Raw genomic sequence first — 12,787 nt, 5'->3', positions numbered from 1 at the left:
GGCGCAAGTTAGATTTTGGCCACTAGATGGGAGCAGTGTGTGTGCAACGGTTTAAACTGATCCAATTAACCATTGTATTTATGTTCAAAATGTATCAGGTCTGCCCAAATGTGCCTTTGCAAAACCACTCAAGGTGGTCAATATATATATTTTCAAGTACATAACTGTGCACTCTCAAACAATAGCATGGTATGTTTTCACTGTAACAGCTACTGTAAATTGGACAGTGCAGTTAGATTAACAAGAGTTTAAGCTTTCTGTCCATATAAGACATGTCTATGTCCCGGGAAATGATCTTGTTCATTACGTCTTGCTAATCACATTAGTGCACGTTAGCTCAACCGTCCCATGGGTGGGACACCGATCCTGAAGAGATCCTTAAGGGGTAATCCAATTTCAGCAGTGCCGATCTAACGGATGTGAAACGCTAGCTTAGTTAGCGGTGGTGCACGAAACAAATAGTGTTTCAATCGGTGACGTCACTTGCTCTGAGACCTTGAAGTAGTGGTTCCCTTTGCTCTGCAAGGGCTGCAGCTTTTGTGGAGCGGAGCGATGGGTAACGATGCTTCGTGGGTGACTGTTGTTGATGTGTGCAGAGGGTCCCTGGTTCGCGCCCGGGTATGGGGGAGGGGACGGTCTAAAGTTATACTGTTACACCGAGCCCTCCTATTGTTTGAACTTACATGGACTACGGCAGCTTCAGTTGTCGCAGAACGGTCGGAAGTAGGCTTTTTTATGTCCTGTACTCATGCTACAAGACAGCACAGGGTTTTTGCCCCCAGGAACCAAGATGTTGATTACCATAGAGCTGCCAATGACAACAGCTGGTTCTTTCACCTTGAGTGGTTTCGCAAACCCCTTGAGGACCGAAGGGCGGTGGCGCCCGATGGACCCGAACGAGTTGTAGTATCCATTGTGAATGATGAATGACCGGAGTCTTAGCCCCCAGGGAATAAGGCACCGGAACCTCTTAATCCAGGGCGGCGAAGCCATTTCTAGTCCGTGTCCGGCCCTGACTTAACTTCGCCAAGGTGGGCCCCTGTTGCCAGAGGTCGCTGTTATCGACTTCCACGGTGAGTGACATCCAAGTCATTCAGGAGCATCCTATTAACTCGTCTCCAGGGACGGGGGAGACCCCATTGGGAAGGGATCCCTGCAGAGTTCCCGGACAGTCGGCTGTGGAGAGCCGACACGGCAGGCAAAACTTCCACCAGGTCAGAGCGGCATCCGTGGATTCCACAGTAGCTTGTGTAGGTTCACTACTTGTGTGCTAAGAGTAGCCACTTCTCCGCTGTTGTCCTCTGCAAAGGATTATTAGCTCTAGATCCATTAGCCTCATTATCAATATGGGTTTAAATGAAACATAAAATGTACCCTAAATTTGTATTAAGCCTTTGTGCTTTATACCGGGACTATCCATCCTGCTGGCGAGCTACTGTCCTGTAGGATTTTGCCCCAACCCTAATCTAGAGCACCCAATTCAAATAATTAGCTGGTTGATAAACTGAATCAGGTCAGATAAAACTGGGGTTGGAACAAATCTACAGGACAGTAGCTCTCCAGGAACTGCGCCGGAGAGCCATGCTCTAAACCAACCAAATTAGACAGGGGCTTGCACAAGAAATGCAGTCAAATATAGATCTTCACACTAATTAGTCCAATGTTATGCAAGTGTGTTCCTTTTACCAAACTGAGGGCTGTTCTCATCCTATGGAGGGAAGCATCATAACCATAGGCTTAGTTCTGTTTGTGCATGGATACCATACCTGAATATTGAGCCAATCAGCTCCTCCCCATGTCTTCTGGGCTTAATGTTTTTCCTCAAAGAAGTCTTGAGCCTCCTTGACAGTGGAAAACATTTTGGTATTCTGGTAGGTCAAGATGAACTTGGGCAGGTTTAGCTGGAATCTCACATCATTGGTCACCCTGTTTCTACAGCTCAGCTCTATTAAATGCTAATCCTCTTCCATACGGCAGGGTAGCCTAGTGGTTAGCGCGTAGAGGCGGCAGGGTAGCCTAGTGGCTAGTGTTGGACTAGTAACCGAAAGGTTGCAAGTTCAAATCCGAGCTGACAAGATACATAATCATTCTACACCAGAACAAGGCAGTCATTGAAAATAAGAATTTGTTCTTAACTGACTTGCCTAGTTACCTTTTTAAAATTTAAGATCCCCTCCTTCTGCGAGGTGAACAATTTGCCATTTGACTTCAAAACTGTCGATTTGTACAATCCTATACCGGGGTCCTTTGCGGACCAGGGCCGTGCAATGTTATTCAGCATTCTGGGCCAACTCCTGCACCCATGTTAATAAATTCATTGCTTACCTGACATATAAATCACAGGATTATTTCACATTCATGCACAAGTTAACTGCAGATAAACAAAGACCCATGGTTAAAACCGATTTATTGAAGTTAAAAAGAATGACTGTCTTTTCTATAGTCACAGACAAACACCATTAGTCAGCAAAACCTCAAATAAACAAAGCAGAACACACATGGAAAAGACAAAGGAAACCACTGCACACTGCTGCTCAGGTGATATTTATTAACAATGTTGAGCCTTGGGTCTTCAGGCATCCATGTCCCAGGTGAGTCCCATATGGGCTACCACACAACTCCTTTCTTCCAGTTGATCACTTCCTGAAAAAGGAGGTAAAAAAAATGTATAACAATATTAAATGTATCAAGAATATATGATCATATATTATTTAATTTCCTACCATACAGAACAAACATTTCAATGAAAATCAAAGACAAGTCTAAAAACAACCCTCCACAAGCAGGGTCTGTACCATTATTTTACCATCACGTCAGTAGAATTAAACATTCATAAAAACAAAACCGTGAGGAACTGCAGAGAGATCGTAGACCATCAGCAGTAATACATGAAGTCCTATCAGTCAGGTACTTATGGAACCAGTTAAATGCTGCTTCACCCAACCCATTAAAGGAGTCCATGCAATAAGGAATGATCAACAGTATCTAAGGCTTTGGAGAGATCAATAAACTATTGTGCTGATCATTTTATTATCCATAGTATTTATTATAACATTTAAAGTCAGGGCTGCTGCAGAAATTGTGCCCTCAGGATATATGTGTAAGATCAATTGTTGATCTTAACACTGGCCTCTAGTGGCAGTTCTGTGGCAAGTTACCAGAGGAAGAAAGGAAGCGCCGGCCATCTTGGAAGAGAATCTGAAAATGTATGAGTATTGTTAAAGAGTTAATTCCCATTTTAATAAATTGAACTCTGGTCAAGTCAATAACTGCCACTTGATGTGTTCAGAAAACCGAATTATCACCACTAAACATTCTGACGGTAATTCCAGCTGTTTTCAGTTTAGTATTCATCATTACCACACCAGGACCCATAAAGAAACACAGCATAGATCTAGAATAGGGTTTCACAGATAGTGAAAGTGACTACTCACCTGAAGTATCGATGGGAGCTGAGAATCAGCAAGGGGCAACTGAACAGACGAGGAAGATGGAAAATGAATAAATAATTAGTTGAAAGAAACCTAGAGTTGTCAAATTAAAAAACGCTCAAATGTCACCACTATACAATTTGCAGGTAAGTCCAGCTATTTTCACTTTTAGTACTCATCATAGGGGCAGCAGGGTAGCCTAGTGATTAGAGTTGGACTAGTAGCCGAAAGGTTGCAAGTTCAAATCCCTGAGCTGACAAGGTACAAATCTGTCATTCTGCCCCTGAACAGGCAGTTAACCCACTTATTATTTTTAGCATAAACACAGGTGACCAAGCTAAGGCAGCTTGAGCCCAGAGTGAATGTCCTTACTGTCCACAGGTCCAGTCCAGGGAGAACTTTCAGGTATGTTATTCAAAGGGACACCACCTGAAAAGTAGAGAATCTAAGATTACAATACGTGATAATGTTATATAGGCAAGTTCCAATTTTTCCAGTCGGAGCCAGGTCATGTTCAGAAAACCGAATATCACCACTGTACAATCTGACGGTAATTCCAGCTGTTTTCAGTTTTAGTATTCATCACAACACAAAATGACAGCTACCCTGAGAATGGGACAGGTGAGGGTGTTGGCTTTCGCCAGCGTGATAGGCTTACCTTACCAGGAGAAGTCTACTTGCCATCAACCCATTATTGGGGTGGTTTAACACCTGTTAAAAACAAAATCACAAGGGTTATGAGAATATGAATACTATCATCTAGTCAGAAGCAGCTCAAAGAGTGGGGAAGAAACTAAAGTAGAATATTAAAGTAACTGCCAGGTCAGGTTCAGAAAACCAAATATCACCACTAAACATCCTGACGGTAATTCCAGCTGTTTTCAGTTTAGTATTCATCACAACGAGACTAGACAGATACCACGATAAAATGTCAAAGTGAAGTCTAGGTGAAATGGGTGTGGTAGTCTTACCTTGAGTCTTCTAGTCATCAACTCATTGGGGCGGTATCACTCCTGTTCAAAACAAAATCACAAGGGGGTTATGAGAATCGATATGAAAACAATTATCTCCTGAACATGGCTGAAGATCTCTTAACACAGCTGTTGCTCAGAAGTAGTTGAAATCATCAGTTGTTGCATCAAACTCTTCCCATTCAATATTTCCATCACTGCCAGCTGTGGCCATGGTGCCTATTCAAAATCATTGATCAGAGGACTAGACACCAATTGGTTTAAAATTAAAAACAATTTGCCATTGAATACCCAACTAGACATTACTAGTCAGGCCTCAATAGCCGGGTGAATTTACCAGCCATGTGCAATGCTCCAGTTCATACCGCCCTGGCCAGGTCCAGGAGTGGGCTCCCGAATCTAAAACGAATGTACAATTTGGTTAATGCATGAAGACTAACAAAACTTGCATTTCAAAAATGTGTGGACTAGCTAATTTAGCCAACTAAACGCGTAAACTGGTTTTCCCATTGCGTAAACTGGTTTTCCGTGTTCGTGAATCAGATGGCTAACAGTTTAGGAATCTTCGTCTTACTAGATCACATCCATAAATTGTCAAAAATCGACCACGTTAGTTATGCATTAGCAGTTAATTCAGTAACATCCGCGATAAACATAAACTTACCCCCGGAATGGTTTTACGTTTCTCCAGTTCCCCACGTGCATGGTTCTGCAAGGCCCAAACCCTCCACAACTACCAAACTAGCTACTTGGAGTTAATGACCAGTTCAGGAGCATTGCAAGACTCAAGTGGCAGCAGTGTACCAATAACTAACGTTAAACACCAATGAAGCATTTCTAAGCCATAACTTCGACATTGAGAAAAGCGTCTTCAGGTCGATCACAAGACTAATCGAATGAGCAAGCATGTGGCTGGCCAGTCTTTTGCTCTATATAAACGTTTGGTGCATTCAAGCGAATTGGGGATTCGGAAAAAACGAGCTCAGAATGGGGAGGGGGATCTTAGGATCGGGACGTCCAGTGACCTTCATGTCAGAGAAGTCGGAGTTCTATGACGATGGCGCTTTCAAGACAACTGGGAACTCGGGAAAAAAACGAGGTCAAATCACGACGTAGAAAGAGTTCCGACTTGGAATTCCGAGTTAGATGACCATTCAAAATTATTTTTCCCAGTCCGAGCTAATTTTATCCAGAGTTCCCAGTTGTTTTGAAAGCGGCATGACGCCCGAGTTTACGACTAGTAATTCCAAGTTGGATGACCGTTCAAAACTCATTTTTCCAGTCAGAAATCGTTTTTTATTAGCTCCCAATTGTTTTGAACGCACTGAATTCGGAGGTTGGAGATTCCCGAATTCCGAGCTAGGTTGAAGTTCCGAGTTGTCAAGAACGCACCATTGGTCTCCGGGCATTATATTGAAAGGGTGATGACACGTCCATGTGCTCAAGTTCCGAGTTGTCAAGAACGCACCATTGGTCTCCGGGCATTATATTGAAAGGGTGATGACACGTTCATGTGCTCATCGAAACTCGGACATATCTGACTTGGAAGTTCGTTGAAGAAACATGAGTTCCGAGTTTCCCAGAATCGACTAATAGTAAGCTCCTCTAGTCTATAGGGGAGGAAGGTAGGGAGTCTGTAGGGTGGGGAGGAAGGTAGGGAGTCTGTAGGGTGGGGAGGAAGTTAGGGAGTCTGTAGCGTCTGCTAAATGACTTAAATGTAAATGTAAATGTAGTGTGGGGAGGAAGGTAGGGAGTCTGTAGGGTGGGGAGGAAGGTAGGGAGTCTGTAGGGTGGGGAGGAAGTTAGGGAGTCTGTAGCGTCTGCTAAATGACTTAAATGTAAATGTAAATGTAGTGTGGGGAGGAAGGTAGGGAGTCTGTAGGGTGGGGAGGAAGGTAGGGAGTCTGTAGGGTGGGGAGGAAGGTAGGGAGTCTGTAGGGTGGGGAGGAAGGTAGGGAGTGTGATGACACGAGGACATCTCTTGAGTACAAACCAAGTGGAGTTACTTTTACCTACTCTCTTGAGAACCGTAAGGATCTCGAGGTGGAGTCAGCCGGTAGTAATAATTGCTCTGAAGTTGAGCCTGACCAAGATGAGGTCGACCTTACCTGTGGCAACGGGTGTGGTGGAGACTTCCTAGCTTTGCCCCGATGAACAAACCAGAAATGATTATGGACCGTTAGGAGTGAGATTTTTTGCAGAAAGTGGATCCATGTTTTTTTGGCCGACACATATGTTGTATGAAGCTGGGTGATGAACAAACTGGGAACTGTTACATTTGTCAAAGTCTCGGGAAATGGAATTGTGTTGATTTATTTTGCGCATCGTCCGTCCAGAGGCAGCAGGTGCTCCGCATCACGTGTTCCGGGTGTCAACCTGTGTCTTGCTTTGCTCTCCGGAGCAGGTGCTTGTGATGCCCAGCATTTCGTGAGATGCAGAATACCCTGTCCTTGTTGAGCTTTGATATAGAGTTTCTACCTGCTATTTTTTTAACTGGGCAAGTCAATTACGGACTAATTCTGATTTACAATGACAGTCTACCCTGGCCAAACCCTAATCTGGATGACACTGGGCCAATTGTGCACCGCCCTATGGGACGCCCAATCACAGCCGGTTGGAATACAGCCTGGAATTGAACCAGGGTCTGTAGTGATGCTTTCAATATGCAGTGCCTTTAGACTGCTGCGCCACTCGGGAGTCCTAAAAGTAACTCCACTTGGTTTGTTCTCAGGAGAGCATAGTCAGAGGGCAGTGTGAAGATGGGGTTGGGAAAGCACTTTGGGTAAACTGTGGAGGGCACACATGCAGCTGGAGATCCGAAGTGCCCTGTACGAGAGAGACAAGTTGAGATTTCCAGAGTTTGAGTGGGGAAGAAGGTTTCATTATGCTGAAGCAGTAAGGACCGTAGAGGATAGCCAAAGGGTGAGGGATTCAAGTGGTGAGTAGGCTTGAAGAGAGGGAGAGCCAGAAGGGATGAGTTTTAGTATTTCTTGCGTTTATAGCCATGGTGATCAACTGCACTGCACTGATGGAGCGGAAAGCACAGAAGATAGATGAGGTAGTTGAAGCAGCAGAGAAACATTCAGGTGTGACATTTTAGTGCAGATGATCTACAGGGAGTTTTGAAAGAAGGGGTTCCATCCTCCCAGTCCGACGGCCTGGTGTAGGATCATTTAGGCCCAAAGTAGTGGGATGGGTGGTTGTTTTTGGGGGGGATAGTGGAGGCTCCACAGGAGGTTGGTGACACCTTAATTGGGGAGAATGGGCTTGTGGTAATGACTGGATTGGAAATAGTGTAATGGTTACCAATACATCAAACATGATTTCCAGATGTTTGATCCCATTCCATTTGCTCCGTTCCGGACATTATTATGAGCCGTTCTCCCCTCAGCAGCCTCCTGTTATGTTTTGGTGCAGGGTTAGATGGTGGTGCAATTAAAAAATTTCAAATGTGTATTTCTGCCTTTCCCCTTTTCTTGTGACCAAAATGTGCAATCCACACTCCGATCTGCGAAAGGCAGAAATACATAACACAGCACCTCGTCTGCCGGAAATTCACACCAAAAAGAAAAAGAAGAATCTCTAAGCAAATAACTTAAATTAATTTGAACTCGGATATTCAGAGTTTCCGGTAGGACGTGAACGCGGAATGAGATCATCAACGTGCGCACTTACACAGACAAAAGGGCCCATTATGACGTGTCCCACTTAGTGTTCGCTGTTCTCTGTTGTAATAATCTAAGGATTTGTGTGCACGGTTACACAGATCAGAAAATAGTGTGTCTTATATATCAAATAATCGTATTATTTCTGAAACTATGGACGCCCCCGAAGAGAAAACTAGTCTTTCTGCTGCACAAAGAAGAGCAGAAATTCGGAGGCGAAAATTGCTCATGAATTCCGAAGACCGAATGAACAGAATCGTGGGTTTCACCAAAGCTGAAGCTGAAAAGAACGGTAAGGAAAATCTAACTGATGGTAAATGGTTTGCTGGCTGATCAGACAAGCAGATTGCATTGCCTGTTAGTTTATTAGCTTGCAGCTCTACCATCGAAACTGGCAACTAACGGTAGCTTGTTACCATCTAAATGTTAGCTGCACAGTACACACTTAACTGAGCTAGCTAGGGACCATAATGGTGCAGTGAGTTGAAGAGAAACCTTGCGTCAGTGTGGAATGTACTGTAGTCATGACAATTCAGTGCCTTTCTGTAATATATAAAAAAGCTTACTAATATAAATGTGCATTTTTATATATATATATATTATTATCAGTCAAAAGTTTGGACACCTACTCATTCAAGCGTTCATTATTTTACTATTTTCTACATTGTAGAATAATAGTGAAGACATCAAAATGATTAAATAACACATGGAATCGTGTAGTAACCAAAAAGTGTGGAAGAATCTCAAATATATTTTGGATTTCTTTAAAGTAGCCACCCTTTGTCTTGAGAGCTTTGCACACGCTCAAGCAGCTTCATGATTCATTTGAGGAATTTATTTCCTTAAATGCGTTTCAGCCAATCAGTTGTGTTGAGACATGGTAGGGGTGATCAAGTGCATATTATGGCAAGAACAGCTCAAATAAGCAACGAGAATCGACAGTCCATCATTACTTTAAGACATGAAGGTCACCTAATGTGGAACATTTGTGAAGTCGCAAAACCCATCAAGCGCTATGATGAAACTGTCTCTCATGAGGACCGCCACAGAAAAGGGAGACCCAGGGTTACCTCTGCTGCAGAGGATAAGTTCAATAGAGTTAACTGCACCTCAGATTGCAGCCCAAATAAATGCTTCAAAAGAGTTCAAGTAACAGACACATCTCAACAGACGAGACTGCGTGAATCAGGCCTTAATGGTCGAATTGCTGCAAAGAAACCACTACTAAAGGACACCAATAAGAAGAAGAGACTTGCTTGGGCCAAGAAAAATGAGCAATGGACATTAGCCCGGTGGAAATCTGTCCTTTGGTCTGATGAGTCCATATTTTGAGATTTTTGGTTCCATCCGCTGTGTCTTTCGTGAGACACAGAGTAGGTGAATGATGATCTCTGCATGTGTGGTTCCCACCGTGAAGCATGGAGGAGGATGTGTGACAGTGCTGGTGACACTGATTTATTTAGAATTCAAGGCACACTTAACCAGCATGGCTACCACAGAATTCTGCAGCGATATACGCCATTCCATCTGGTTTGCACTTAGTGGGACTATCATTTGTTTTTCCAACAGGACAATGACCCAACACACCTCCAAGCTGTTTAAGGGCTATTTGATCAAGAAGGGGAATGCTGCATCAGATGAACTGGCCTCCACAATCACCCGACCTCAACCCAATTGAGATGGTTTGGGATGAGTTGGACCACAGAGTGACGGAAAAGCATCCAACAAGTGCTCAGCATATGTGGTAACTCCTTCAAGACCTGCATTCCAGGTGAAGCTGGTTGAGAGAATGCCGAGAGTGTGTAAAGCTGTCATCAAGGCAAAGGGTGGCTACTTTGAAGAATCTAAAATCATCTAAAATATAATTTGATTTAACACTTTTTTTGGGGGGGGGTTACTACATGATTCCATGTGTTATTTCATAGTTTTGATGTCTTCACTATTTCTGCAATGTAGAAAATAGTAAAAAATAAAGGAACTCTTGAAAAAGATTCTGGTACTGTGTATATCCATATATAGAATCTCTATGTTCGTATCTCACTTCACAGAGAAGTCTAGTTAGCCTAATCCATTAAACTGACAATGCCGTCTCATACAGGAGCGTCAAGTCGTGTCACAGAGCCTAGGTTCCACCTGGACTTGGACAGGAACAAGCCGTGGTCAGCATCCTCATCCCCAAGACTGTCTCCATTCCTCCCAGAGGCAGTAGGCAGCAGCCACCCCCACAGCGATCTTCCAGAGAGGAAAGGCTCTCCCCTGCCAGACAGCAGCGAGGTGCTGGGTGTAGACAAGGATGTGACTCCAGGGGTCCGACAAAGGCCACGGGGAGAGGCCCAGCTGGCAGCTGATGAGCCCAGCCATTCCGAATCCCCACGCAGAGGGTTGCAGAAGTATTTATCCCGCTTTGATGACGCCATGAAGCTCAGAGGCCAACTGGCCAATGAGAATCAGGCCCAGGATGCAGCCGGGTCAGACCCAGAAGAGTTGGACTCCTTCAGGCTCTTCAGGCTTGTCGGCAGTGTCCTCCTCGCCATCTTTGTCCGAGGTTTTGTCTGCAAGTATCTGGTGAGTCGGATCAGAAAAGTGTTGCATCTTCCCCTGAGGTTTTTGAATTTGTTCAATACCACGGACCTATTCTGTCTTCGATTCGTCTGCACTGATTGTGATATGAGAGTAGACCTGTAGCATTTCACTAACTAGGTTGTACTCTTTTCTTTTTGCAGTCCATATTCGCACCATTTCTCACCCTCGAACTGGCCTACATGGGGTTGTACAAGTATTTTCCAAAGGTTTGAGATACATCTACACCGTTACTATGTAGTGAATGGAGCACAGCTATAACACATGGGCCAGATGTATGAGGTCATATCCTGTGCAGTATTATGATACATACATAAATGTGTAATAACTTTCCTCCAGGTTGAGAAGAAGATGCAGACCACAGTGCTGACCGCCGCCCTCCTGCTGTCTGGGATCCCCGCTGAGGTCATCAACCGCTTCATGGACACCTACAGGAAGATGGCTGACGTCTTCGCCGACCTCTGTGTCTACTTCTTCACCTTCATCCTCAGTCACGAGATCCTGCTGTTGCTTAGTTCAGAAGAGACTGATACTCCCTGATGGACTGGAGGTCGCCGTGCTATGGCGCTGTAAATGTCACCCTCTCTCTGGGTGACAGAGGAGGGCATGACCCCTGATAGTGATCCTTCACCCTACCTCCCAACCATGTCCCATCCTGAGTCAGTACACCCCATAGGGGAGGGTGTTCGTGGTGCAGGGTCTGCAGGTGGATAAGAGAGGAAGACAGAACTTACTGGTTGAACAAGGTAACATAACATGCATTTGTGTTCTGGCCCTCTTACTATCCACTAAACAACACATGTCACTGCACCTATCTGTTGTATATTTAAACATCTTACATATTAATCTTGTCCATAGGAGCTGCTTTTAAGTTACTGTTTAAGTAGCTCCCTACAGTGTTTACATAAGTGGTTCAGTTTCTTTGCGATTTTGTTTGTTTCAAGTGAATTAATCGATCTCGTATGGAAGACAGGAGAAGCACTTGTCTTCCAGTGTTTTGTTTTTGCACCCTTTTATGCTTTAAAGACATGGTTGACTTTATCTATACATGTGCAAGCTCTTATTAAAAGAGGTCAATTGTGTCATCTGAACTAGGGAGAACGATTGCTTAGGATTGTCTTTTTGGAAAGTGTGTTTTGTCACTGCTATTCAGTGTCGGGCGGTGGGGTCTTATAAGCTTGTTTATTATCTGTGCTGAATAAGTCTGATTTGTGGAAATGTCATGTATTGCTCTCCTAGTTATCCCAGCCTCACTAATACAGTCTTTCTGTGGCATGCTACATCATCTGTTAATTAAACAAACAAAAACAATGTATTTAACAAGGCAAGTCAGTTGAGAACAAACTCTTATTTTCAATGACGGTCTAGGAACTGTGGGTTTAACTGCCTTGTCAACTCGGGGATTCGATCTAGCAACCTTTTGGTTACTAGTCCAACGCTCTAACCACTAGGCTACCTGCCGCCACTACACTCTAACCACTAGGCTACCCTGCCGCCACTACGCTCTAACCACTAGGCTACCCTGCCGCCACGACACTCTAACCACTAGGCTACCCTGCCTCCCCTACACTCTAACCACTAGGCTACCTACCCCCTCTACACTCTAACCACTAGGCTACCTGCCGCCACTACACTCTAACCACTAGGCTACCCTGCCTCCCCTACACTCTAACCACTAGGCTACCTACCCCCTCTACACTCTAACCACTAGGCTACCTGCCGCCACTACACTCTAACCACTAGACTACCTGCCTCCCCTACACTCTAACCACTAGACTACCTAACCCCCCTACACTCTAACCACTAGGCTACCTGCCTCCCCTCATCCTACATGGCACTAATTATTTTAGTTGGTGTGAGATTTTCTTTTTTTTTCGTGACTTCATTGGTGTGTTCTTGTTTGTCAGAACGGCTTGATTCATTTTCATAATTTTGAAAATTATAATTTTGTTTAAGGTAAATGCTTTATTCATGCTTTATTTATTGTATGTGAAATATTGAAATCAATATCAAACACAAAGATAAAGAGATGGGAATGTTGCATCTTATAGTGGTATTTAAGTTCTGCTAAACAACACTGTAATGAATATGCTGTGTTTAAACAAATAAAACCTTGGAACATTTCAAAATTGTTTCTGGT

The 12,787-nt window shown here is 44.0% G+C and overlaps 1 protein-coding gene, 1 long non-coding RNA gene and 4 other non-coding genes across 6 annotated transcripts; 1 reads left to right on the top strand and 5 right to left on the bottom strand.

Annotated features, from left to right (window-relative positions):
- Nucleotides 1-2,390: 2,390 nt before the first annotated feature.
- LOC115136255 (uncharacterized) lies at nucleotides 2,391-5,865 on the bottom strand. The gene is made up of 8 exons (XR_003864588.2): nucleotides 5,067-5,865; nucleotides 4,740-4,801; nucleotides 4,403-4,444; nucleotides 4,090-4,142; nucleotides 3,804-3,860; nucleotides 3,435-3,473; nucleotides 3,159-3,198; nucleotides 2,391-2,643 (listed from the first exon to the last, which is right to left on the bottom strand). It is a non-coding gene; the product is annotated as an uncharacterized LOC115136255 (long non-coding RNA).
- Nucleotides 3,284-3,359, bottom strand: LOC115136552 (small nucleolar RNA SNORD65). The gene has a single exon (XR_003864661.1). It is a non-coding gene; the product is annotated as a small nucleolar RNA SNORD65 (small nucleolar RNA).
- On the bottom strand, nucleotides 3,538-3,615 carry LOC115136555 (small nucleolar RNA SNORD65). Its single transcript, XR_003864664.1, has one exon. It is a non-coding gene; the product is annotated as a small nucleolar RNA SNORD65 (small nucleolar RNA).
- Nucleotides 3,944-4,019, bottom strand: LOC115136553 (small nucleolar RNA SNORD65). Its single transcript, XR_003864662.1, has one exon. It is a non-coding gene; the product is annotated as a small nucleolar RNA SNORD65 (small nucleolar RNA).
- On the bottom strand, nucleotides 4,259-4,333 carry LOC115136554 (small nucleolar RNA SNORD65). The gene has a single exon (XR_003864663.1). It is a non-coding gene; the product is annotated as a small nucleolar RNA SNORD65 (small nucleolar RNA).
- A 1,837-nt stretch (nucleotides 5,866-7,702) lies between the features above and the next one.
- camlg (calcium modulating ligand) lies at nucleotides 7,703-12,776 on the top strand. Its single transcript, XM_029671853.2, has 4 exons — nucleotides 7,703-8,359; nucleotides 10,166-10,632; nucleotides 10,791-10,856; nucleotides 10,987-12,776. Exons 1-4 carry the CDS (start codon nucleotides 8,221-8,223, stop codon nucleotides 11,185-11,187), a joined length of 873 nt encoding a protein of 290 aa, XP_029527713.1. The 5' UTR covers nucleotides 7,703-8,220; the 3' UTR covers nucleotides 11,188-12,776.
- The last annotated feature ends 11 nt before the right edge of the window (nucleotides 12,777-12,787 follow it).

Source organism: Oncorhynchus nerka, linkage group LG10 (assembly GCF_034236695.1).
Source record: "Oncorhynchus nerka isolate Pitt River linkage group LG10, Oner_Uvic_2.0, whole genome shotgun sequence".
NCBI classification, from domain to species: Eukaryota; Metazoa; Chordata; class Actinopteri; order Salmoniformes; family Salmonidae; genus Oncorhynchus; species Oncorhynchus nerka.
Note: the sequence above shows the minus strand (reverse complement) of the source record. Positions and strands in the feature narration are given on the sequence as shown.